We start from the raw sequence: 27202 nt of genomic DNA on the forward strand, positions 1-27202 counted from the left end.
ATACCCCGGTCGCTTGCTGCAGGTTACTGTCCCCTAGCTGACTGGGGGACATGAGCGCGACGCGTACGCGCGCGTCCTCCCAAACTTTGGCGAGTGGACCGGTGAGGGTGATCTGCTGTTCGAGAACAGATGGCCGATCGGCGGCCAGTAAGTATTCCTCCGAGGGAAATCTGAGGACAATTTTAATCACCCTCGGGCCGTTCGAATCATCTTGAGACGCAGCAGCATGGCCAGAGGACTTGCCGATCGGGACCGGGTAGTCGCCCAGTCGCCTAAGACGACGTAGAGTCTGAGAGGTGGAAGGTTGCGCCTCAGTGATGGTCGGCGGCAAGTCAAGCTGAGTCGGAGTGTGCTCCGAGGAGACCGCCTCAAAAACCACATGAGCATCATAGCTCCGCTCGGAAAGCTGCTCTCCTGGTGGAGGTTGTTGAGCGGCTTGCTCTAGCCGACGGCGTTTACGAGTCACTAAAGGTGCCTCGTCAGCCGATCGGCCTTCATCCTCGGCCTGGGCGATGTTGTGATATTGGCCGCGACCTCGTCAGTGGAGACGCGGGCGGCCAAAGCCTCGGGAGCAACTTGAGTTCCCTCGCTCCCTTCAGTTGTCGAGCCGGCCAGAACCAAACCCCGTTCGGCTACCTCTTTGTCCTTCACCGCCTCAATATTGGCGGCTTTCAGCTTGAGCTTTTCGGTTGCCTTAGCACGCCACATAACTTCAGCTGCAGAAACAAAGAATAAATCAGTTAGAACAAAAGAAAAAGGGGGATAAGAATCGCTTACTCATGCTACAAGGCAGATCGGCTTGGATGGGAGACAAGCCAAATATGTACATTACTCCTGGAAGGAGCAACTTGTCGATATCGTAACGTTGGCCGACCAGCTGGTTGGCCGCATGAAGATACGCTGGATGACTCTTGAATTTGCCAAGACCCGATTGATTCGGCACCGCCGTCTGCCACTTCGTTCGGAAGGCCGGCCGTTCGGGGAGACGCATAAAAAAGAAATGCTCCTTCCAATGCTTATTGGAGCTCGGCATGTTGGTAAATAGGACGAAACCCGACCTAGATTGAAATATGAAGGTCCCCCACTCGGATTGTTTAGGGTAAAAGAAATAGTGAAAGACTTGGGGGTCCAAGGGGATATCATTCAATTTGAAAAGGACTATCACCCCGCTCAGCAACCTAATCGAGTTTGGGACTAATTGGCCGAGCGGGAGGCGAAAGTGGTTGCATATTTTGATGATAAACGGATGTGGAGGAAAGCGCAGCCCGACCAAAAATTGATCACGGAAGAAGCAAATGGTGTCGGGCGGCGGATCATTAAGCCGATCGGAAGGAGTAGCCACAACTATCTCATGGTCCGCCGGAATTTCATACGTTTGAATGAGACCCAGTGCGTCTTCTTCATCGAATCGGCTCTCCATAGTCGTATACCAAAGACTAGGAGCGCCGACTGTAGGCGTAGAAGTACTCGCCATGGTCGAAACAGAAGAGATATTGACAGAAAAACTAAAAGAGAATGCCGACAGAATGAAAAAGAAAGCAATACAGGAGGAGGGGAGCTGAAAAGGAAGGCTTACGGGTACGAGAAAGATCGAGGAAAGGAAGAAGATGGCGAGCGCACCAAACAGGCGGGGAATAAGGATCGCCGGAGCAGAAACAACAGCAGGGGGTCGAAGGTCGATGAAGAAGAAGGCGGCGGAGAGAGGGGGCCGCAAGATTTATAACGTTTGCCCCGTATGGCCTTAGCCGTCCGATTTAGGTCATGAAGAACGAGGTCATCATCCAGCCGTTCATTTCAAACGGCGGCTGTCCCATCGGAGGTGACGCCACCGCCATACCCTGACAAAAGAAAGATTGCCACGTGTCAGCAAGATACGGGTTACATTTAATGAGCGCCCTGTATCACACGCAACACACGTGGTTGGCAGTAGAGAAGAAGATTCGGCATAAATTCCAAGGCAAAACAAGGCACGGGCAAGATACCGTCGAACGGATGAGCATCCCTGAGCCTGGCCGAGCGGACTAATGTATCGGTCGTTACTCAGTCAGATCGGCAGTCCAGTCAGTCGGACTTCACCTCCTTCGACTAGACTTGAGGGGGAGACAAGTGATCCGGCGGTTAGAACAGGGGACCCCCATTCTGAGGGGTCAATGCCACGCGGGAGTCAAAAGGCCAGGTGGCCGACCGGAGAAGGATGGGCCGACCTCCCGGCCGACCGACCGGTGAATAGCCGATGACAAAAGTCACCCCGACAGAAGTCAGGGTTCCGACGCTCAATGGAACAGTAGCAAAGAGCCGAGCGGAAGGCCTAAAAGAAGGTGACATATTGCTAAAAAGTCCCTAGATAGCACCCTACCGAAAATATCCCCAGCATATCTATGCCAACGGCAGGCCGGACGTGATGTGAGTGTCGTCCGGCCGGCGCGTAAGATGAGGGCTGGCCGGACGGACTCCCCGTCCAGCCGGCCTGCCGGACGCCCTGGCCTGTGGTCGGTAGAGAAGGACAAGAACATCTTATGACAGCTGTCAAGTCCTATGGCTAGGGCGTACTACGAGTCTGACAACAGGGTGTTCTGTTGTCCCATCGACGACGTGCTTGGACTGTAGCAGTATGGCGTCAGGTAAGCTTTCTGACAGACACATACCGAGGTATGGGCTACGGACACGTATGCGCCTCGGTGGACGTGCAGGAGCTCTTTCACCGCTCTATATAAAGAGCCTCATACTTCGCCGGAGGTACGCGAAAGACATCTTTGGAGCCACTTTTTCACTACTTGCTTGCCTGACTTGAGCGTCGGAGGGTCGCCGCCGGGAACCCCTTCCCGGCCCGACTTCTGTGCAAGTTCGCCGGAGTTTCGTACGACTAGCCGGAGATCTACATCAGCGACTCGGAGAGCGCCACGTGCCCAGCGTCCGTTGATTCAGCATTCGGACAGGATCAGAGAGTAAGACCCCTAGTCTGTAATCAAAGAGTGAGACCCCTAGATCCTGATCGGGAAGTCATACTGTGAGTCAATGATCGGGGAGTTATGTCCCTAGTGTAAGAGCGGGGAGCTGTGTCCCTAGTGTATGAGTGGGGAGCTGGGCCCCTAGTGTCCGATAAAAAATCGAAGGCCCTAGTCTTTGATCAAGTACTAGGATCTTACTCTCTTAACAGGGAGCTATAGCAGCTCCTATAACCGTAAAAAGGGAGCAGAGCTGGTAACGTACCTGATCGGGGAGTCGTGCCAACCGGCTAAGGGTTTGTCTCGGTCCCTTGAATCTCGAATACCCGTGGAGTCAGGGAAAAAACATAATGGAAAAACTAACCTGTCGGCCAGCTGAAACTCCGCTCGATCCCTCAACTCCCGAATACCCGTGGAGTGAGGGTAGAAGATAATATGTCTGTCGGGATCCTCCGGGACTGTGATAATGGCAGAGAACCTCTCGACGTCGTCCATCTTCACGTTCCAGAACAGGTGAAGGAGATTCCCACATATGACACCAAATTTGATCCCGTCCGAAAGCTGAGTCAGATGGACCGGCGGGTGAGGTGGATGGAATGTTGACCGAGTCGTGGTGTCCCGGAGGGGGGGGGGTGTGCTGAGATGACTTCTGTGTTGGCCAAGTCTCCAGAAGTCCTCTGGTCAATGCTACCTGTAGCCAGCGACCGGGTCATCCCGGTCTCTGATACTTAGAGGCTCGAGGCAAATCCAACGAATATATAAGTAACAGACTAATAATACAATAGTGAAATAAATGAGGGGTGAGTACGGAAAACGTACCCTGGCTCAAGGGGCGCCCTCGGATGGGACGCTGGTCGAGTTATCGTGTCCCGGAAGAGTAGATGGATAAACTGGATGAAGAGATGAATCTGATGAAGCGGAGCCGGATGCGTCATGGAGCTGGAAGGGGCGGCACGAAATCATATGTGACCTCGTCACGCAGGCCGGGTTAAAATATCAGCACGCAGGCCGGGCTAAAATATCGGTGTGTAGGCTAAAATAGAATCTTGGCACACAGGCCGGAAAATAACAACAACAAGAGGACTCGACACAAAACACACAGATAGGAACCGCGCTAGGGTGGACCACAGTGTACAAGCCAGATCGGCACAAGGTTGGAACACAATGACGGCACACAGGTCAGGGGCATATGACGAGGAGAAAGCTACACCGGATGAGCGTCCGAGTGTTAACGATGGCAACCACCAGCCGTAACGCGAAGGGGGCAGCTGTTGCAACGTGAAAGGCATGGTTGTAGTGGGCAACCGTGGCACCCCTAAGTGCTGAAGCAAGTCGAGATGGTCGGATATAGCGCGCAGAGGTGCAGACGGTGAAGGAGACAAGGTGGGGAGCGACGCTTTGTTGCTGGATGTGCTGGTAGTCGCCAAGGAGAGAGGAAGAGGAGAAGAGGAGGTGCCTACGTTGGCGAGGGAATGCAATGGAGAACCTCACAACGTCCGGGCTTAGGGTGAATGCGATGAGAGGGGCTCATTGGCGGTGGTCGAGAGAACTCGAAGGAGGAGATGACATCGTCGCTGGTGAGGGAGGGAAGCAGCCGAGATGCTACTGGGCGTCGTCGGTGTCGTTAGCCAGAAGAGGGAGAGGAAGAGGAGGGGCGGTCGTCGCCGACGTGGATTAGGAAACGACTGCAGCCATGGCATCGAGAGGAAGGCGAGGGAAAGGAGTAGTGGTCGTCGCCGATGTCACGAAGAGGAGAGGGAGAGGAGCAGTGGTGGAGGTCGGCGTTGGCGCCGGCGAGAAGCAAGAGGGAACCAAACTTTCTCCCTGACGACGGAGAGAAAACCCCGAACGCCCCTCCCCCCCCCCCCCAGTACCCATTTCCTCTCTTAAAACCCTAACCCGCGAAAAAACCAAAATGTCCTCCCATCTCTACTTAATTACCCCTCTACCATATATCCATATCAATAGAATATGTTTTTTTTAGTGAAATGATAAATCTGAGATATTGGATAGCCGCTTGTTATAATACTTTCGGACTTAGATCGATGGCAGATGAAAAAATTTTATGGAATTGAATTGATTATTTCTAGGATTAATCAGGCCGAAGGACTATGCCACCTGTTTGATTCCTAATTATGACATGTTACACTATATTTTTCGCTAGATAAATCTGGGATATCGGATGAATTCTATTATAAATGTTTCCGGATTTAACCTCATGATTAATAAAAAATTTCAATGAAACCGTATTGATTATTTCTATAATTAATCAGGCTAAAGGGCTTATGCTAGCTTTATAAAAAAAAGCTAACAAAAATCATTGCCCAAGGAAGGTTCCCTTCTGAAAAGCCCTTTAAAGAAGTAAAAAAACAAGAAAAAAAAAAAAAAGCAGATTCCTCATCCTTTTGCCTAGCATTAAAGAAGCAGCCTTACTTGAATCTTCCTGGACAATCTCTGAACTAGTAAAAAAAAGACTCATTGAACTAGTAAAAAGGTTGAATGAGATCATTGTCAGATATCCTCTTACTTTCCAGTTATTTCAAACAGGAACATGTGACAGCCCACTGTGATGATTTATTTTCAAGGACCACAAAAAACAGATATAAAGGCTGGCTTTAATTGCTTGTGCAACCATCTTTTCTTTTCTTGTTCTTATCTCTCCCAAATTCAAATGGCCTAATCTTTATCTAATTTTCTAACTTCATCCTTGTGTTTCAAGTCAAGATATCAAGTTAGAATCGAATGGATTGAGCCAAAAGCCTTTTGAAGTCTGTGATTTCACAAAGGTAGAACATGAACAGAGAGTTAAGTCCATTTCTGCAGTAAAAGTTGTTGGCAAAATGATGATGATATTAACAGGAAGAAATAACAGTGCGCCGTCAGCCTTTCACTATTTCTTGGAGACTATGATCGATAGAGTGAAGGGGGGCGGCGCGGCCGTCGCGGCCGCCTCCTCCGGCAACCAGCACGGCTGCTCGCTCTCTGGCGAGCTTCTCGCCTGGAAAAGGAACGTCGTAAGGCCGCCGCCGGACGAGTCGTGGAACCACCAGTCGCGGACGTCCCAGAGCACGTCGACGACCGCCGACCCGTCGTCGACGGTGATGGCCTGATTCCCCCGGAAGTTCCACCCCACGTTCGGCACGTGGATCGCCCTCTTCCGGTCGACGGCGATGGACAGCTCTCCGTTCCTGGCGTCGCGCTCATCTACTCTGCAAATCACCGACACGTCGTGCTCCTGGCCGCCGTCGCGGAATCGGGCCTTGGTCGAGTAGTGCACCGCCGCCGAGGCCGGGACCACCGCTTGCTCGTACCGGCTGTACATCCAGAAGGGGGCCGTCGGAAACTTGTCGACGTAATGTTTCCCCTTGTCGCCCAACAGGAGGACGAGCTCGGCGTCCGCCGCCAGGATGAGGTAGAAGTCCTTAGTGGGCTCCGACGAGAAACCTGGCCCGTACTTGGCGGCGGAGATATCCCAGAGGAGAAGAAACATGGAGTCCCCGGAGAAGAAGGAGCGGCTCCCCTTCTTCCGCAGAATCTGGGAGTTGCACCGGGGGTGCTCGAAGTGGGCGGCGGCGGCGGAGGTATCGTCGTCGACGATCACGGTGACGGAGGAGGGCTCGTCGCCGTTGTTCTTCTGCCATGTGACCATGATGAGCACCTCCTTCTTCTTCATCGACAGACTAGTCACGTAGAAGCAAGTGACAACATTCCGAACCACTTGCCGTCTGCCGCCGCCGCCGCCGACGATGCCGCCATCGTTGGAGCCGAAGCAACCGGCGGTCCAGTCTATCATCGTGAAGCTAGAAAGCTATCGATCTGCTGAAACATTGCGTGATTCTGTGGACGGAAAACTTGAAAAGGGCAAAAAAGAAATAAAAAAACCAAAAAAACAGAGGTGCGAAAAGATGGAACAGATGATGATTAAAGTGGTTCACCTTTGGGATCGCTATGGACATAAATAAGGATTTGGCAGTTTTTCTTGAAAATTTATCAAAACCAAAGACTTGTTCTTTAATTTGATTCAATCGCAAGTTCAACTGCCAAGAAAAGAACGTGTTAATTGAAATTGGTGTTGGTGGAACGAGGGTCGCTCTCGAACAGTTTAATATTTATGATTACGGGCGTTTTTTTTTATTTATTCTCAGTTTGAATCGTGTCCGTTTATTTCTGTTATTCGATAATTACTTGAAATGCTCTGGGGCGAAACGCGTAAAAGAATTATCCAATTGCATTTTTCGTATTTAAAATCACTTTTCATTTCCCAATATTTTTTAGATAGTTCACACTTTTCATTTCATGCGCTGGTTCGGCTAAATCGAACTGCGACGGACCGGATCGCAACCCATCGCAAATAAACCCGGTTCGTTTTACTCGGAGTGAGTTATAGACTCTAGCGTAGAGCAGAGTCGGTTGCTAGGGGCAGAGCGACGAAATCCCTTTAGCAGGCGCTGTAAGGAGGGATGGTAAGCATTCTCGGTTGCCTTCAACCTCACGCCTCGAGGACCCAAGGTTTGATTTATTCGTATTCCTTTTTTCGTGATTCCAACCGCGCTTCCAAGTGGTTTCTTTTAATCTGCTTTTTGTTTGGCATCGTCGTCGAATGCTATGCGGTTCTCCTGCCTTGGCTCATGGTACATTTCTTGGAACTGATTGGCGTCCCTTTTGTTTTCCAAACTAGTTTGTACAGTCCTTTGCGTTGCTTAAAGGAATGGCGTCCCATCTGAGGATTGTGTTGGATTTGTTTTTATGCTGGTTTATTACATTTATTTGGAGTGGCACTCGATTCGTTATTCTGTGATCTACGCCATTCTTTTGAAAAGGTTGTCAACACTAATCTGATGGAAGTTATTCTTTGAATTGGATTGAGTGCTTTACTATATATTGATGCATTGTCGATTGGTATTCTCAAAGGGCCGGTTGTATCATCACAGATGGAGATCAGTAGCTCCCGACCTTCACAATTTATCACGAGCATTGGAAATGGCGGTGTTTCTCATGGTAATGGGTTACCTCTCATCGAGAGTATTGAGACGGGTCAGGTCATTGTCCCTGAGGTATAACTTTACTTTGAGAGATTATCTCAATCATTTTGTTCAAATACCTATTCATCATTTGAGTATTTTGGTTTCAGATTTTTTCAGTTCAAAACACCAAACCGGTCCTAAATCCTGGTAAAAGTAGGGCTGTGTTTAACTATACTTGACGGCCAAATTATATTTAAAAAGTGTTTACCTCCTGACCATCGATCTTATCCTTATTTAAATAAGATAATACTAGTAATATAACCTTCCATAGAGTTTGACAAAGAGATAGATCCATTTACCCAACACCAATAGTTGGGACTAATATTGGTTATTGATGTTGTTGTTTAGTTTTGGGTTGTTTTAGTTGATATCAGTAAGGTTGGGTAATAATAAATTTTAATGAGTAAGTTCTTTGCATATTGCAATATCACCTTTCATCAAGTCACCACCATTAAGAATGCAATGGATTAGAGATAGATCTGGTTGGTTATATCCAATCGATATATTCGGAAAAAAAAAGAGATTATATGTGGTGCAAGTGCAATATGATTTGGACTTCAGTCAGATTATACTACAGTATCCATGTATAATATTATTATGTTAACTTCACAATTTTAATTCAAGTTTTTTTTTTAAAAAAAAATTGACAACAGTATGTTTGGATTATGTAATCAATTCATCGACCATATCTGTCTTAAACGGAAGAAATTTCAGATCTAATGGAGACATTTGAGCATATAATATTGACTTTGATTTTCTTCTTATTTTCTTAAACTGTGACATCACTAATTGCCAATTAGATATGTTTACCTCGTGACCATCCATCTTATCCTTATTTAAATAAGATAATACTAGTAATATAACCTTCCATAGAGTTTGACAAAGAGATAGATCCATGTACCCAACCCCAATAGTTGGGACTAATATTGGTCGTTGATGTTGTTGTTTAGTTTTGGGTTGTTTTAGTTGATATCAGTAAGGTTGTTTAAGATCTAATGCAGACACTTGAGCATATAATATCAACTTTGATCTTTGTATTTTTTAAAACTGTGACATCACTAATTGCCAATTGGATATGTTGCACCAAATTGAAGAAATTATGTTTTATCAACAAGATGTATCTTTCAAGTAGAAAGGTCATGGTTCTAGAATATTACTCTTAATGGAAACCTTCACAAAATAATGATATGCTAATAAAAGTTTTTCTTCTTTTTTATCAAACCATGTGTATGTATGAGTGGTGTAATTTCTGCATGGTTGCTTTCTAGAGAAAAAGTTGGAAATCTTTGTTTGCATATATGGGCCCAGGATTCCTTGTTTCTATTGCATATATTGATCCTGGAAACTGTAAGTTATTTTGGTTTTATTTCTTATTATTTCACATATGCTATTTGTATTCCATCATATTCCAGGCTGAACTTTCTGCAGCTAACCATTGTTTAATGTTTTGTGGTATACAGTTGAGACAGATTTACAGTCAGGTGCACAGTTCAAGTATGAGGTGCACATTTTTCCTCAGCTGATATAGTTTATTTCTACGTTTGTTGCATTCAAATTCAAGGTCCTATTTTGCAATGACTAATAACTTTGTTGATTCAACCGAAGCCATTTTCATCTGAAAATTATTGTGTTAAAATAATAAGTATTTGTTTCTATCGTCCAGTTACTTTGGATCATACTTTTGGCTTCCTGTTCTGCCTTGGTTATTCAGTCACTTGCAGCCAAGCTAGGAGTTGTGACAGGTCTGTTGTCATAGAGGGTCCCAAATTTCCTTGTTGTGCATGCTTCAGTATCTCTCAAATTTCAAAAGAAATCTCCACTCACAGGGAAGCATTTAGCTGAGCATTGTAGAGCTGAATACACAAGGGTTCCTAACTTTATCCTGTGGATTCTGGCTGAACTTGCAGTTGTTGCATGTGATATTCCTGAAGGTATTAACACTTCACATGCCATGAAACAAATATTTTCATAGACCACCTTGATATATTTTTTTAAAAATTTCATGTTGCTAATCTAGCAAATTTTTAAAGAACTAACCTTTCAAATGTATAGCCTAAAGTTTAGTTTGTTAAAATTTACTATTCTCAAAGGTTCATTTTTGTATGCATAATAGAAGGGGCTTTGCGTATTTGCTTTATTACAAAGCAATATTCAGTATTTTGTACAATGGTTGAGACTCCCACATATTGAAGTGCTTTTCTGTTGCATTGTCACTCATATTTATAATTCAACCATTATATTTCTTGACAATTTCCTCAGTTTATTAGTGGTGCTTCTGCTAAGTGTTCTGTGGTGCCAAAGGCCTATCTTGTTTAGGGAACTAGGCATGATGCTTATTCCTAAAGTGGTTATAAGTGACTAGGGAACTAAGCATGATACTTATTCCTAAAATGATTATAAGTACTTTGAGCTGAATATAATCACTACAACAAAATAATTGTCATTTAACATGAGTAATAATGACAACAATGCTATAATGGGCCATGTAAATTGGGTGCACATTCATAAACCTGATTTGGATGAAGTTTGTACTTTGTAGATCGGCCAATCAAGTCAAAATTTTGATTGCTTGTAAATAAATTTCTATGATATATTACATGGGCACTATTTCATATATGACGTGATTCTAAATATTAGAACATATTGAATGAGAGTAGCCTAATTGATCTGCTATGCAGACTTATGGATGATGATACAAGCTTTGAGTCAGGCAAAATGCTTCCCCACTAGCCCCAGTGCCAAATCTGAGTCACTTGCCTAAGTCACACCTTTGATAAGCCAACTTCATTTGAAGGCCACACTAATGCCTGTATGCTCTTGCTTTCCTTGTTCTTTGCAGTTATTGGAACGGCTTTTGCTTTGAATATGCTCTTCAAGATACCTGTATGGTGTGGTGTTCTTATCACGGGGCTGAGTACTTTGCTACTGCTATATTTGCAACAGTATGGGGTAAGGTGACTTTAACAGTTGCACTAGTATTTTTTGACAGTGGTTTTATTCACAAGCCTACTTTTATGATCAGTGGGATTTCTACTATTCCTTGGCTACAATGGACTATCCTCTTTTTATTTACATGTGCATATTTCTTAAATATTGTATTCAGAAGTTTTTAAAGAAACCTTCTCAATTTTTATATCAAAAACCTCAAATTGATGCTTTATAGTTAATTAGTGTAGTCATTTTTCGATTTGACAAAAGATTTTATATCAGAATTTGTTGGGTAGCCACCAAGTTTATTTTCAGTAAGAAGCAGTCACCAATGAAGTGGAACTGAAATTTGGTTCATCATTGCAGAATAAAATTAGCAGAATACCTACATTACAAATGAACATGACTTTCCCTTGAACTTGGTCCTTCACACCTTTATGCAATGTATCTCTAAAACATCTTGCAGGTGAGGAAACTAGAATTACTTATAGCGTTTCTGGTATTCACAATGGCTGGTTGTTTCTTTGCTGAACTTACTTATGCAAAGCCAAAGTCTTCAGAAATTTTGAAGGGACTTTTTGTCCCCCAGCTTAAAGGAAATGGTGCCACAGGTCTTGCTATCTCACTACTTGGTGCAATGGTGATGCCGTAAGTTTCACTTTCTCTAGACAACAGGGTTTTATCTTATATTATGTCAGATGCAGCTTTGAGGTCATGATATGTGATATCAGGCACAACCTTTTCCTACATTCAGCTTTGGTACTCTCCAGGAAAATACCACGCTCAGTTCGTGGGGTCAAGGTGAATACTATCTTTGTCTCCTATCCATTGTTCTTCTATTTCCTACATCCATTTTTTAGTTTCATATGCTGTACAAGTTGTAGAAGATAAATTCATTTGTAAGTTAGAAAATTTGGAAACATATATGTAGGAATTGCCAGTATAGCTATCTTATATATTTATCAGAATTCTCAACTATCATCGATCACTTATCATGTCTTCCTTCTACAGGAGGCATGCAGGTTTTACAATATCGAAAGTGCATTTGCTCTTGCAGTGACCTTTCTTATTAATGTATCTGTTATTTCTGTAAGTGGCTCTATTTGTAGCTCTAAAGATCTAAATCCTGAAGATCAGCAAAACTGCAATGACCTTGACCTCAATAAAGCATCATTTCTCTTGAAGGTATACATGACTAACACTGTTTTGGAATGTATACTGGACACCAGTTCTTTGTTATCACGAGCATGAAAATGCAATTCTATAATTTTGATATAACAAGAATAGAGTAAGAGCGCCTTTAAACTCAAAATTGAACATTATTTATTTTCCAATATTCTTGCCAACAGTGTGGTTCAATGTACTGCAATGTGAGTTGCGTATAAACTGATAACTTATTCACTTGAATTGGAATATCCAAGCTTGAATTATCACTTATTGTTGTCTGCCTCATGTTAGAGGTGATTCGTCATTCAAGTTAACTGTGATTGTGTAAGATAAGCTGACTACACATTTTTTTTTCTCATCAAGAATGTTCTTGGAAACTGGAGTTCCAAGCTATTTGCAGTAGCCTTACTGGCATCTGGTCAGAGTTCTACTATAACAGGAACATATGCTGGACAATATGTCATGCAGGTGATCACTCTCTTATCACTCAACTTATTGGCATTTTTAAAATTTTTACTTAGCAATGCATGATTATATCGTGATAATATAAAAACCTTTTTTATCTTGTGAAATAGATGAATTGTAAGCACAATGGCAAACCATTTTTCTGTCTCATGGATTACTTATGGTTAATTAATTTTACAAGTACAAGATTTTGCCAAGTATGGCTGACCTAATGCTAATTTCAAGATAAATAGCTCATAAAGAGAGACAGCTGGTGGGAGAAATATGAAAGATATAGAAAGATAAAGGAACAAATAAGAAGTATGCATTGCAATTTGCTATTCCAAAAGAAGAGTGAAATTTTGTTGAGTCAAACAAAATGTGAAGATGGCAGCTTGTTTTTGATACTGGTATTAAAGTAGTCATTACTGGTTCATCGCTAAAATTAAAGTGTTCAGTGGAACAGTTGATGTTGCTTCATTGATGCCGATTCAAATATATCCTCCGATTTTCAGTTTCTTCAGGAAATTTTCAGCTTTGTGTATATCTTTGATGGTCAGCCTGCAAGACCAGAGATTGGTGTAATTACATCTATTGAGAAATTGACAATGAGTCCTATCTATCATTTCTAAAAAATGATGTCATTTCTTTTGCGCCATATGGTCCTAATCCATGCTTAACATAAGATGGGTAATATTTTCTTGAATTCTTTACTGCCTCGGCTCACCTCAAATATACTGATATGTTGAGACTAGGATTTGAAGTGCCGAGCCCTGCCGCCCGAAACCGTCGGAATTTACCGTTCCGGTGAGGAAGCGAAACCGGCATAGTAGGCGAACAAATTTTGCCTTCGTCATCTGTCCGTGATCGACGCCTTCACGCCGCCGGAAGCGTCATGCGACGCCTCCGCCGTTGGCAGAAGCATCATGCGAGCACTGCTCGCGGGATCACGGTGTCAGTACACGTATTGTGCAAAAGAAAAAAAAATTAATTAATTTAAACAATTCCTAACTGGAGATGTGATATTTTGAATATGCTTTTATAAACCCTAATTAAATTATCCCTATAATATATATAAAAATATATTTAAAATTTTAAAAAATAATTTATTAATTGATATTATAAAAAATTCTTTTTTACTGTTTTAAATATATTTAAAAATTATAAAAAAATTCGAATAAATCATATTTATATTATGATAATTTATTATTATTATTATTATTTTATATTTTTTTCTGTTTAATTGATATTTTGGTTTTTTTATTATTTTAAATATATAAGATTTAAACTAATAATTAATTAAATGAATAAACAATTAATTTATATAATTATGATGTATCAGTTTTAATTCGAGTAATTAATACATCTTTAAATAAAACTATATTTAATTATTTTTTCTAACCATATTAAGTTGCTCAAACAACTTATATAAAATCAATATACAACTTATTTTTAAATTATACACAATAAACATATTTATCTAATAATTACTATATATAAATAAAAAAAATACTGAAACTGTATCGGCACAATATGATATCGAAACCATATCGTTTTGGTCTGGGACCGAAACCTTGGCACAAGTTGAAATTTTAAACCTTGGTTGAGACATAGGTAAATCACAGCAGATGGAAATACAATACCATCCCAGCCTTGTGTAGTTACTCATTTGAAACAGATGCTTAGTCATCTCTATCTGAACCCTGCAAGAACACAGTTAATGTTTGTCATTGTCGATCCAATTCCTGCCAACCTGTCTTAAGTATTCCTGCCAATCTGTCTTAAATAGGAAAGTCTCCTACCGTTATCTATATATAGTAGCATGCAGAAACAATTCTTACAGGCATTCAGTTGCTGATAACTGAAAGCATCCTAGGGGGAAAACATTCTGCTTTTGCCGTTGTAGAAATTTCGCGTAATGATATGAAAATTTGAACTGTCTCCAAATTTTCAGTTGGTGCTTTCCATATGCAAGTGAATCATAGCTATGTATTTGATTTATATTAGTATTAAATGAAATTCGTTTTCCTTCTCCAGGGATTCCTTGATCTGCGGATCCCACCATGGATACGGAACCTTTTGACCCGATCCTTGGCAATTGTGCCTAGTCTGATAGTTGCTTTAATTGGTGGATCTGCAGCAGCTGGAAAATTGATTATCATCTCTTCGGTATATGAACTACTATCTTTTCCATAATGATCACCCCACTAAAACATATAGTTGGTAAAACCAAAGTACTCCTAAGTTGAAACCAAAGAATGGTGAGATAGCAGACTAATACTGACCAGATGAATTCAACAGAATCTATTTCTGCAACTACAAAATCTCTTTCATGAATTAAATGTCATTCATTAATCTATGTGGAACATGGTATGGTTTATGAGTTTCTGATGATACTATGTATAATAACATCAAATTTGTTTATTCATTTAATCTTACTTGATTTTTTTTCTCTTTTTTTTAATAGAGTTTTTTCCTCACATTGCGTCTGTTCTAAATTCTATCCTTTAGACCAGTCATTGATTGTTTACAATTATCATTCACTCTTAGGAAAAACATTGAATTCTCATAGACATGAAATCTGGAAACTGAAATAAGAATCTTTAAGGTGCTACCAAATTATGTTGTAGTTGTATTGTACTTTCTATCAAATTATATTGGGCGTGTTACTAAATTTTATTATAGGTGTTTCTAAATTATATTATAAGTACTACTAAATTATGTTATATGTTCTACCAAAATTATACCCTAGCTATTACCATGTTGTATTATAAGTGCTGCTAAATTGTATTATAGGTGGCACCAAATTGTATTACAGGTGCAACTAAATTTTAGTATGGGTGCTACTAAATTATATTATAAGTGCCACTAAATTGTATCTAGGTGATACGAAACTGTAATTTAGGTGCTACAAAATTATTAAGGGAAAAAATAGTGACTTAATATTCATACACAAATCCAAAACATTCTTATGCAAACAAACAGGCACCCCTTTGTATGGCCATGTGTGAAAGGGTGTCTTCATGCCTGTTCTATCCTTTTGATTATGTTCTAATCAACCTAATATGTAGTCAGTTTTTTGCAGATGATTTTATCATTTGAGCTTCCTTTTGCTCTAATCCCACTTCTGAAGTTTACCAACAGTAAGACCAAGATGGGTTCATATTCCAATTCTATTGGGGTAAGTTTTCACCGCATTCATTACTGTCACAAGATATGAACCAAGATGGTGATTGTAGTTCCAGTAAATCACTGTCCAGTTATATATTAACTAGTTTTTGTAGGTTCAAAGACCAAAAAAAAAACTTCACTCTTTTTTTATAAAGCATTTAAAAAAATATTTATGCATAGAAAAGCTAGTATCTGGTTTTCTTTTTTATTCAACTTTCATAGACGTCATATTTATTTATTTATTTTTGCTGTTGCTGCAGGTGGCATTACTCGCATGGTTAATAAGCTCATTGATTGTAATCATCAATACCTACTATCTCGTCACTGGTTTTGTTAATTTGCTTTTGGACAGTGGGTTGCAAACAGTATGCATTGTATTTGCTGGAGTTTTTGGGTTCTCAGCCATGCTCATTTACATAGCTGCAATATTGTACTTGGTGTTCAGGAGAAATAGGAACTCAACTCAACCATTGTTACAAGACGATGCTAACAATTCCGTGTACAATTTACCGCGAGAGGATATTGCAAATATGCAACTTCCACAGAAAAGATCCACACAGGATCTGGACTAGTTAACTTCCTGCTGTTTCCAGCCAAGCAAAGTGTGCCTCAACATTCTTGAATTTAGTGGACTGATATTTCTGCTTTCTTTACTGCAGTTTTTAGCCCTAAATGTGAAAGAAAACAGCAAACTAACACAGAAGGGAGGAATTATATCTGAAGTTTGTCTGCTTCATTCTATGAAGTGATAGTGTCAAGCTCGTTTCAAGCCTCAACCTATGATAGTAGTAGGCTTGAAAACTTTAACAGTATTTTTATACGCATGGAAAAAATATATATAGGATTTCACTTTGTAATACTTGGTGCTACTCTAGAAATTCGGTGAATTCAAGGTGTTTTTTTGCCTTTTAGAAATAATTATTTTTTTTGTCGTACTAATTGACAACCCATTGGATGAATTTTTTTGTGGTACTAATGGTCAATTAAATCGTATAGCTCTCTTCGTGGAGTTTAATTGATCCAACCTACTTGTTTGATTCAATTAATCCTTTCAATGCAACTAATCCACCTGATCTGGCCTACATGTTAGATCAACCTATTTGACTTTCTCAATTTGATAGACTAACCTGACTTGTTTGACTCAATTGACATTTCGATTTGCTTGCTCAAATTGGGACATTCGACTTGTTTGGTTTAATTATTTAATTGGATCACTTTCTCAATTTAACTGATCTATTTGATATGACTAACCTACTCGACAAGTAAGTTGGACTTACATGATCGAGACACATGGTCCAACCAATTAGATAAATGCATTCTCACCTTGAGTGCTTAACTCTACTAACCTAATTGCCCACTAGGCTTATCTGTTGCAATTAGTTCAACGAACTTATCGATGGTAGTAAAGATAAAATCTGTCATCCCAATGATTCTACGTGATCAATTTCATCTGATCATGTATCATGATCACCGTAAGAAGATAAATCGAAAAATTATAATTATCAAGTTATTACTATGCATGGTTCATTTAGCCCGTCTAAATCATAACTGAATTGATCCATCTGAATTAACTAGCATCATCAATCCCAATCCACTTGCCTTTCTCAATTAATGCTCCTACCCATTTAAACCATCCAACCCATAACTTCCAAAATCTTTTCATTTCAAAATTTATTATATATATATATATATATATATATATTTATTTATTTATTTATTTGATGGGTGAAATAAAATAATATCTTTGAAAATAAAATAATTTAAAATATGAACTAAAATACACAGATTAGTACCAATACTACTACTAATAATCATAACAGCCATTCATCAACGATCGAGTCGCAACGAATAAATTCACCCCTCAATTATAATTATTTACTAATAATATAAATGTTTTCCATTCTTTTTTCCCTTTTTCTATCCTGTCCCGCCGAGGCCGTACCAAGGTACCAGGGGTAAATTCTAAATTGAGAGAACCTCCACGGATCAAATTGGAATTTCGTCAAACGATGATCACCTACTCTCCGTCCCAATTTGTAAAAATTACAGGAAAAAACTGGACAATTTTTCAAAAATGTCCACAAAGTTTTTATGAAGAGGTATATATGATTTTTGCCTCACGCCCTTTTTCGTCATTCATCTCCTCTGTTCGCTTGCCATCGTCCGCAGAGTGCAGCCTTTTTGTTTCCGGAGAAAGAAATCGTACGGCCGAGGAGGTGGAGATGGTGGCGGAGGTGAGCTCCTTCTCTCGAATGGTGGATACCTACAAGGACGAAGGAGAGGGGAAGACGGAGCTCGTCACTCTCGACTTGCTCGGTAGCTGCGGCGACAACGATGCCGCCACTGCCGTCGCCGCAGCTGAAGTGAATCTTGAGCTTCAGATCCGGGCCTCTGGCGACATATGCCTCGCTACGTCGGTACGCCTCGTTGTCCATACCTTAATCGACCTCGCTTTGTTTCCCTTGTGCTCGCCGTTTGCTGAGATTCGATCCCCCGGGCTCCTCGTGGGCTTCCGCAGAATTGGATCTTTCGGTTTCGTGAGAATATGTAGAACAAGGGGATAAATTTCCTTCTTCTCCCCCAAATTTGCCAGGGGACGGATCGATGATCTTGTTCATCAATTCTACGCGACAATCCTCTTCGATTAGTGGCTACAAAACCCCCGTCGATCGTACCACGAATTATATTCATTCATCTCGTATGAATTTCCTGTCGATGAATCACCAAGTATTTCGTTTAGAGTTGTTCATACCAATGCGTTTTTTTTATCCTAATTGTGAACCTTCGATTTCTGTTCTATACTCAGATCTCTCGTTCTTCCAAGAATTCCCAACCGCCGTACATTATTTGAAGTTAAATCATCATTTTTTTTTTGAGTGAGAGATCTTTCTTTTCAGAATTTCAAATAATTTTTGTTTAATTCCATGGTCGCAGTCGGCGATGCTACCCCATCAACAGACGAAGCTCAGTCCGGCGTCTCCTCACCTCCACGACCTCAGTCTCGCGCCGTCGTGGCTCTCCGCCTCATCCCCCAGCCGAAAGCCCCATCCGATCGCGACCGCCGCCGCGTACCACAGTGTCTGCACCCTGGAAAAGGTAAAATCGGCACTGGAGAGGGAGTCGCGCCTGGCCGCTGACGGCCGAGCTCCAGTACCACTCCCAGACTCCGCCTCCCCACCCTCCCCCTCCCAGTCCTCCTCGTCCTCTGCCCCCGCCACCACCATCACCACCAGCTCCTCCTCCGCCAAGCGGCGGCCGAACGAACCCGACGAAACAGACGGCGAGCCAGCGATGGCGGCGGCGGCCTGCCCAGAGTGCCTCCTCTACGTGCTCATCTGCAAGGTGGAGCCGCGGTGCCCGAGGTGTGCGGCGCACGTGCCGGTCAATGGCACCAACAAGAAGCCCCGTATCGACCTCAACTTCTCCTTCCAGACCGAACGCAACGAATGATCTCCAACCGAATTCCTCAAATTTTGCCACGGATCCACGAAGAAGAGCAACAAAGGAAACCGCCTCTCTCTCCAGTAGCTCGCTTTTGCAGTTTTGCTGTAAAATCCCACGTCAGTGTGTCAATTGCTGCCGGAAAATTCGCCGATAAATACGTACACACACCAGCTTTTGGCATCGTTTAGCCACCATTTCCGGGAGTGATTAATCCCGCCGCCCCTCGCAGGCGATTTTTGGATGTCCTTGCCCCTTCTCGCAGGTGCCACACTGCGTGATTGCGGTGCATGCAGCATGCAGAGAGCCTCCTCCTGGTAATAAATTAAATGTTTAGAAATGAGGTAAAACAGATATTCCCGAGGACTACGGCTACTGCTGAAGAGAATAAACAGTCCATTTACAGTTTCACTGCGGATGTGGATGTGGTTTGAAAACCAAACCAACAAAATTAAAGGAAAAACATTAATTAATCTGGGCATGGGCACGCGCGGTCAAAAGGGCCTCGCTCGTCATTCATGGCGTCGTCCTGCTCTGCGTGTGCCTATGTGTATATGCGGCTCGCTGCGCATTAATGGTTTGCTGCATCACGTCCCCCATCGAGCATTAATGTGGCGTGTCGATATCCGGCATTCAATGCGATTGGCTGTGGCCCAAGCATCGTCGATCCATAGGCGACGTTGGAGCAGCATTCAATGCTCGCTTTTGTTTTGTTCCCCCGCGTGAACCATTTCACAACGCCGCATTGCTCGGACTGCCCCGCGATCGCAGCGCTGGGCCAAGTTATAAAGTCTGCTTATTTCAAATATTTCATAAATTACACTGCACTAACTCATTCATGTCTTGTACAATCCATAGAGCATGGCCCAACAGAAGTTTCCGTTCCAAAATCTATCTGGATGATGCATCATCAGAAAGGATTTTGGGACAGAAAATTTTGTTTGACATATTGTGTATTCGAATTAATTAAGAGCTGCATGGTAACGAGATGGTCAGCTCTAGGTTCAAGTACTGGTGCTGCTTCTTCAATACTACTTCGTCGTTCTCGTCCTGGGATGTTGCAAAATTTCCTAAACTACTCCAACGCTGACCGAGGCTATTGACATTTGAAATAGCGCTGGGGATGGTGTTCCTTGCTGCGCGACCTCGAAGAGTCGCCTCGAAGGATGGCCTTGTGTGAGCGAGAGCGACCAGTTCGTGCCAAGGATGTTCTTGTGGTTGCCACTGATCAGGGATGTTGTGAAGGCTCGTCCAACTTCTGTACATCTGTTAGATATTGCATTAGTTCCCAACTTTGATTAAAACATTCAACTTTTATCATTAGGATAGATTGATCTTTCTTTGTGAATCATAGAATTCCTGTAAGGGTACGTACCTGTAGATGGCTTTTAACATGAGATATGCTTATTCCTTTTAAACCCATTGTTTCCATAATTCTCTTTGGTGTTGCTCCTGCAAAGAGAAGAACAAGTGTATGTCAACATAATACATAATGATATGGGATGTTGTGAATAGATTTAGAGATATTGTAAAATCGATGGTCAAAAATAACATGACAATTAAAATCAAAATGAGATGACAATCAAAATAAGAGTGAACGTATCATGGTGAACCACCTCTCAGGAGAGAGACCCTCAGTATAAATCTTACTAGACTTGAACCCGACTGGGGCCACGGGGTGTACAACTTCTTATATCTTATGGGCATAACTTTCAACATAAACCCGGATGAACCAATAGTTAGCTGGACATATAGGACTCAGTGCCCCACTCAACACTCTTCGTTCTTCGTACGAGCATAACTTATAGTATTAACCTAGGCAGACCAATAATTGGCTGGACATATAGGACTTAGCATCCCACTCAACATTCTTTGTTCATATGAGTAGAACTCCTGGCATTAACCTGAGCAGACTAAGAGTTGGCCGGATTTACTAGGTTTAGCCCCCCATTCTTCAAGCACAAGGCTCTTAGTATATAATCGGTCGACCCCAGAGCCGGTAGGACTTAAAGAATTTAGCCCCTCACTCTTACGATACAATTCTCAATATATAGTCGATCAACCCTAGAGTCAATTGGACTTAAGGGACTTAGCTCCCCACTCTTACGATATAACTCTCCATATATAACTGATCGGCCCAATAGCCCATTTCTCAGCGCCAAGATATTCTATATACAGTCGATCGACTATGAAGCCGGTTGGACTTTCGGGGCTTAATTCCCGACTTCTCATATACAAGCCTCCTAGCATATAGTCAGTCGGCTACTAGGCTAGTCGAATTGCCTCTAAGAGACAACATTATCAGAGAATCACAATAACCTATAAGAAAATAACAGCTACTCATCAGAGAATATTCCGCCAACAAAGCATATACAGGAAACGAAACATTTCTCCGAGAATGGTCGTATAACTTCTATTGCCAAGCGTTACATGACATAGTTTGATATCAAACCTTCTCAGTCGCTTCATTAGTACGGAAGTTATAAAAGATTGTTCACGTGCATTAAACGGAACCTTCCACAAAAGGTGGTTGTACATATTCCATTATTCAATATATTCTGATATCAGACATTTCTAACACCTCATATTTACGGGGGTTTTGAGGGCCAGTATAAAAGGGGTCATCTTCATTGACCAGGTACATTCTCACATGTTGAAAAACACGCACGCATCCACTCTCTATTCATCTTCTGCTCTACTTTTAGCTCGACTACTATTCTAACTTGAGTGTCGAAGTATCTCCACCAGGGACTCCCTCCATGGTTCTTGCTCTAATACTCCCCTTTGCTCTCTTTATGGTGTGCACAGGAAGGAGTGTCGGGAAGGAGTCTTAGGTGTCATCTCTTTTTCATCTTAGAGTCTTCTTCCAATTAACGACAGAGTCATCTATCCAACATGTCATCTTCATCATTTTCAGACAAGATCAAATTTAGCACAGTCAATGGAACTTCGCATGAATTTGAAATGCGAAGATGGATAAGACTAGACAATTCACTACAATCACCTTATCACAGGAAGATTTGGAGTTTTTGATAGCAACCTGAGCTTAAAAGTTAGTGCAACAACAACAACAACAAGAGGCAGCCGACGATCCTTTGCCTCATGATCCGGTTGCATTGATGATGGGCTCTCACACCGAACAAGGGACCCGAATAGAAGGTGCAATTGCGTTCTCGTCGGTCCCTCCCCCACTAACGGCTGACTTCATACAAGTACCTGCACAACCAATCAATTTGTCGCTTGTGCCACCATCCCTCGTTGCATATCATCGTACATTATTCTGCATTCCTTTTGAGGAGATGGGCTCATTAAAAAGGCCTCAAGAATCATTTTCCGGAGACGTTCTCATTCGAGATCCACGAAAGGGAAAGGCTCAAGATCCTAGTGGCTCTTCCGAACAGATTGGCATGTCGTTCTCCTAAGCTCAGTTAATCTCAGGATTGATCGAAGCTCTAGCATTCTAGTGTTCGTACGGGTGCGCTCGATCTTATGAGTCGTTCGGTAAATACAAAGATAAAGACTAAGTCATCCCACTACTCAAACATGCAAAGTACTTATATACACTTAGTAAAATAACAACGAAAAGTTATAAGGCAAGTAAAATTTGAATAAATTCAAATTGCATGCATAAGTTCTTTCTTATCCCACAGAAGAAGTTAAAGTACAAGATATATCATTTAAAGTTTGGAAAGACACTTGGTGGAAGCTCATCTAAAAGCTTTTGATGATTCAAAAATCGAGCTAGAAGTTTAGACGCCAGATAACCAATCTTCCAAAGTTGTTCAAGGGCTCCCTTTGCTCCATAAAGAAATATCTTGTTGATGGAGGTGCCAAGTTGCATGTTGAAATCGTGGGATTGGAAGTAGGTCATCTTCCTAGCCTCAAAACGCTTGTCTTCTCCCTACTAATAATTTTCCAGCTTTGCCTGGGAAGCCACCAGCTCATATGTGGTCCCTGCTAACTCAGATTTGGACGCTATCAGCTCGGATCGTGCAACCTCCAATTTCACCTGCTAGGAGTCTATTTCTACTCTCTAGAGTCTAGGCTCTTTTACTGCTCAGACATCAGCAGAGTTTTGATCATCAACTAAGTTTCTATCACCTCCAACTCGGATACATGGGGCGTTTCTATCTCCTTTAATTTGTCGAAGAGGCTCTGGGTTTCAAGAATCTTCTCTTCAACCATCTAGGCTGTCCTTTACATTTCCAATCAGAGATTGACTTCACTTGTTTTCAAGATAGTCTCCAATTCCTATGCCTTCACCGCCTCAGCCCTCACCAACTCTTGAGCCTCCTGAATTTTCCTTTTTAGCTCACTTAGTTGGCCGGTAAGGGTGGCGACTAGAAATGACTCAAATTGTGTTACCCGCCCCTTCAACGACTTGTTTTTCTCGGGTCAGGTCCACTAGGGCTTAGGTTATGCTCATCCCGACTCTCCAAAACTAGAGAAAAATCATCATTAGCATTAGTAATATTTTAGTAAAGAGGTAGTAGGCCAGCAGAAACTTATTGTGGTAAATCCTAGGCAAACCCATCTGTCATCTGTAATGTAGTGTGGTCCATCGGTCGAGTCATTGTCAATTTCCAAGCTTCTGTTAATGACCCCTTCTAGTATCCGACCATAGGCTAGTGATGGATCCGAAGGCGAGATTACCCACTAGCCCCCTGAGCCAAGGGCACGTCATAAGCAACCGAAAACTGACAGTTGCACTTTGGTCTGTTGGAGGAAGCCCTTGTAGACAGGGTGGTTGGTAGGACAAAGGGCAATCGAGGAGCAAGGGCGGCAAGAGATTCATTTGGGTGGAAGATTACTTCCTCTCAAATCGGGTTGCCAGAAGGAAGAGCTGAAGGCGTCTGCTCGGACGATGAAGCTAGAGCCCTCGTGGACGTAGGTCGGGGGGAAGACACAATAGGAAGAGATTTCCGCTCCGGAAGGGGTTGTGTGATAGGGATGAGACTACATCTAAGCCTCACTGGTGCTTCTGCTTCGACGGGAGGAATTTCTTCTAGTAATATTGGAGGATCAAAGAGCAACTTTCCTTCCATAGCTAGAGCCTCACTAATATCACCCGTCCGGCTATCGGACGCCTCTCCAAAAGGACCGGCTGATTGATGCTCCCGTTCAGCTAAAAGAAGTTGCTCTTACAGATTCAACTCAATCTCCTCCAGCTGTAGAGATTTAGAAGTTAGAGCCAAGAAAAATATGTCCACCGACACGAAGGTTAAGTTATTAATCCTTACAAAAGGAAAAGAGAAGTGCAGTTCAGACTGGGCTCAATCCAAACAAGTAGAGGAATCTCTCATGTAGCAGTTGAGGAATATTGAATTGTAGGCTGATCATCCTCTCCGAAGCAAAAACAAAATCGAGATCATGTTTGTAGTCTCCTAGATTGGGAATAGGAGGAAGGTCCAACCACCATTCGGTTGGCCAAATGAGATTTCTATCCCTTATTAAAGGAAGACAGTTTCTTAAAGAAAATTATCTTGGGGTGTGATTGGAACAAAAAGACTACCTAGCATATACAGCTTCTGATATGCATTTTTCCAAGAAAGATACAATTGATGGTAATAGTAATGGGCGACCAGATGCGTGGCTAGTCAATCAAACCAGTTGGTCAGACGAGCAAGTGGAGACAAGACTCAGGTATAATCAATCGGTCACGAACTTTCTTTAACTAGACTTGAAGGGGAGGCTAGTGATATAGATGTTGTGAGTGGACCCAGAGATAATGTCAAATCAATGGTTAATATGATATGACAGTCAAAGTGAGGTGGCTGTCAAAGTAAAGATACACGTATCCGGGTGAACCACCTCTCAGGAGCGAGGCCCCCAATATAAATCCGGGCGGACTTGAACCTGACCGGGGTTACGGGGCGCATCTCCTTATATCTTATGGGAATAACTCCCAACATAAACCCGGACAAACCAATAGTCAGTTGTACATACAGAACTCAACGCGGCACTTAATACTCTTCATTCTTCATACGAGAAGAACTCCTGGCATTAACTCGGGTAGACCAATAGCTGGCTGGATATACAAGACTCAGCGCTCCACTCAATACTCTTCATTCTTCATATGAGCAAAACTCTTGGCATTAATTTGGGCGGACTAAGAGCCGCCCGGATTTACGGAGTTTAGCCTCCCATTCTTCAAGCACTGGACTCTTAGTATATAGTCGGTCAACCTCAGAACCGATCGGACTTAAAGAATTTAGCTCCTCACTTTTACGATACAACTCTCAGTATATAGTCGGTTGACTCAAGAGGCGGTCGGACTTAATGGACTTAGCTCTTCACTCTTATGATACAACTCTCAATATATAGCCGGTTGGTCCAAGAGCCGGTCAGACTTCCGGGACGTGGTTCCCCATTTCTAAGCGCCAAGACACTCTATATATGGTCGGTCGACTATGAAGCCTGTCAGGTCTTCGGGGATTAGTTTCTCACTTCTCATGTACAAGCCTCCTAGCATATAGTCGATCAGCTACTAGGACGGTCGGACTACTTTCAGGAGACAACATTATCAGGGAATCACAACAACCAATCAGAGAATAATATACTCAATAGAGAATATTTCACCACCAAATCATATACAGAAAACAGAATCTTTCTCTGAGAATGACTATACAACTTCCATTGTCTGGCATTACTTAGCATAGTCTGATATCAAACATTCTTAGTCGCCTCATTAATATGAGAGTTACAAAAGATAGTTCATGTGCATTAAACATAACCTTTCTCGAATGATGGTTGTACATATTTCATTATTCGACATATTCTGATACCAAACATTCTCTGACACCTCATAATTATGAGGGTTCTGAGGGTTAGTATAAAAAGGAGTCATCTCCTTTGGCCAAGTACATCCTTCCACGCTAAAAATACGCACGCATCCACTTTACTATTTATTTTTTTCTCAACTTTTTGCTCGACTATTGTTTTAAATTGAGTATCGGAATGTCTATACTAGGAACCCTTCTTTATCCTTATTCTAACGTTATCCTTTATTCTTTTTACGATATGCATTAAAAAAAAAAAAAATCAGGTGTCAATCTCTTCTTCGTAGTATTCTCTCAGTTAATGACATAATGCGTTATCTCCATCATTATCGGATATCTATATATATATATCAATATATATAATTATCGGATATATATATATATATATATATATATATATATATATATATAGCTTCTTCCAGGTTTTTCTGCGTATTAATTCAACACCAGATCACAAGGTTGACTCTTCGACGCTAGGTGTCAATTATATTAAAGAGCAAAAAACGACTGAACATGAAAGTCAAAGTTGTGCACACAATTAAAGAGTTTTGACTTCTTCCTTGCACATTTTCTTTTCATTTCTTATTCATATAATTAATGTTAAGTGTTTCTTCCCCCTCGATTTTCCAATCGACAGAAAAAAAAAAAAAAAAAACTGAAAGAAGCTTATCGAAATTCACTATCATATCCGATGAGACAATATAATTCTCGTTTCCTTAGGCTCTCGGAGAAAGACTAAACAGCAAGAACTTACTGGTTTCGCCTCCGAGCAAGTCGACTGCTGCAACGAAGCGATGATGAAGCTCCTCCGTCCATCGCATCCTCGGAGCATCAGATTTCTTGTACTGTCTCACCCTTCTTCTTTCCATCAATGTCCTCTGCATCCTCATCAAATCCTCTTCCATCTTCTTCTTCAAAAGCGTATGATCACTCGGTAAGGATGAAGAGAAGGCTCATTCCTATATATATATATATATTTCAGACAATCAAAGCCAAAAGGGTGGAAAATTAAAGGAAGGCAACTCTCTCTCTATATATATAGACATGTGGTTAGAGAAAAGCGTAGTCATATATCTATAGAGGAAAATATATAATAATTAATAAGCTTCTCGACCTTAAATTCTATGTTTGAACAATTCTTTACCAAAACTTAGCACAATAATTGATATGAGATGAAGGCTTGGACTTTGATTAATCAGTGTTGCCCCATGACCTCACGTAGTGCATGTAGTTATTCGTGATTTACCTCTTCCGTGTTGGTCCTAAGATGAGTTGGCGTTGGGGGCGAACGTATTCGTCTTTT

The 27202-nt window shown here is 41.9% G+C and overlaps 4 protein-coding genes across 8 annotated transcripts; 2 read left to right on the forward strand and 2 right to left on the reverse strand.

Annotated features, from left to right (window-relative positions):
- Nucleotides 1–5684: 5684 nt before the first annotated feature.
- LOC121999821 lies at nt 5685–7058 on the reverse strand. Its single transcript, XM_042554454.1, has 2 exons — nt 6881–7058; nt 5685–6796 (listed from the first exon to the last, which is right to left on the reverse strand). The coding sequence occupies exon 2, from the start codon at nt 6736–6738 to the stop codon at nt 5836–5838; it is 903 nt and encodes a 300-aa protein (XP_042410388.1). The 5' UTR covers nt 6739–6796; nt 6881–7058; the 3' UTR covers nt 5685–5835.
- Nucleotides 7059–7327: 269 nt separating this feature from the next.
- LOC122000607 (metal transporter Nramp3-like) lies at nt 7328–16597 on the forward strand. Of its 5 annotated transcripts, none has more exons than XM_042554977.1 (15): nt 7344–7454; nt 7624–7765; nt 7857–7999; nt 9238–9316; nt 9430–9470; nt 9633–9711; nt 9796–9900; nt 10809–10918; nt 11364–11545; nt 11629–11698; nt 11909–12082; nt 12428–12532; nt 14546–14677; nt 15594–15689; nt 15940–16597. In XM_042554977.1, exons 3-15 carry the CDS (start codon nt 7877–7879, stop codon nt 16249–16251), a joined length of 1608 nt encoding a protein of 535 aa, XP_042410911.1. In that variant the 5' UTR covers nt 7344–7454; nt 7624–7765; nt 7857–7876; the 3' UTR covers nt 16252–16597. The 5 variants fall into 5 exon arrangements, with proteins under 5 accessions (XP_042410909.1, XP_042410911.1, XP_042410910.1 ...); XM_042554976.1 differs by having other exon boundaries at nt 7877–7999; XM_042554978.1 differs by having other exon boundaries at nt 7351–7454; nt 7633–7765.
- A 1219-nt stretch (nt 16598–17816) lies between these two features.
- LOC122000608 lies at nt 17817–19528 on the forward strand. The gene is made up of 2 exons (XM_042554980.1): nt 17817–18096; nt 18614–19528. Exons 1-2 carry the CDS (start codon nt 17902–17904, stop codon nt 19127–19129), a joined length of 711 nt encoding a protein of 236 aa, XP_042410914.1. The 5' UTR covers nt 17817–17901; the 3' UTR covers nt 19130–19528.
- Nucleotides 19529–19652: 124 nt separating this feature from the next.
- On the reverse strand, nt 19653–26888 carry LOC122000609 (myb family transcription factor MOF1-like). Its single transcript, XM_042554981.1, has 3 exons — nt 26654–26888; nt 20496–20572; nt 19653–20386 (listed from the first exon to the last, which is right to left on the reverse strand). The coding sequence occupies exons 1-3, from the start codon at nt 26802–26804 to the stop codon at nt 20087–20089; spliced, it is 528 nt and encodes a 175-aa protein (XP_042410915.1). The 5' UTR covers nt 26805–26888; the 3' UTR covers nt 19653–20086.
- Nucleotides 26889–27202: the final 314 nt, after the last annotated feature.

Source organism: Zingiber officinale, chromosome 7A, assembly GCF_018446385.1.
Source record: "Zingiber officinale cultivar Zhangliang chromosome 7A, Zo_v1.1, whole genome shotgun sequence".
In the NCBI taxonomy this organism is placed as follows: domain Eukaryota; kingdom Viridiplantae; phylum Streptophyta; class Magnoliopsida; order Zingiberales; family Zingiberaceae; genus Zingiber; species Zingiber officinale.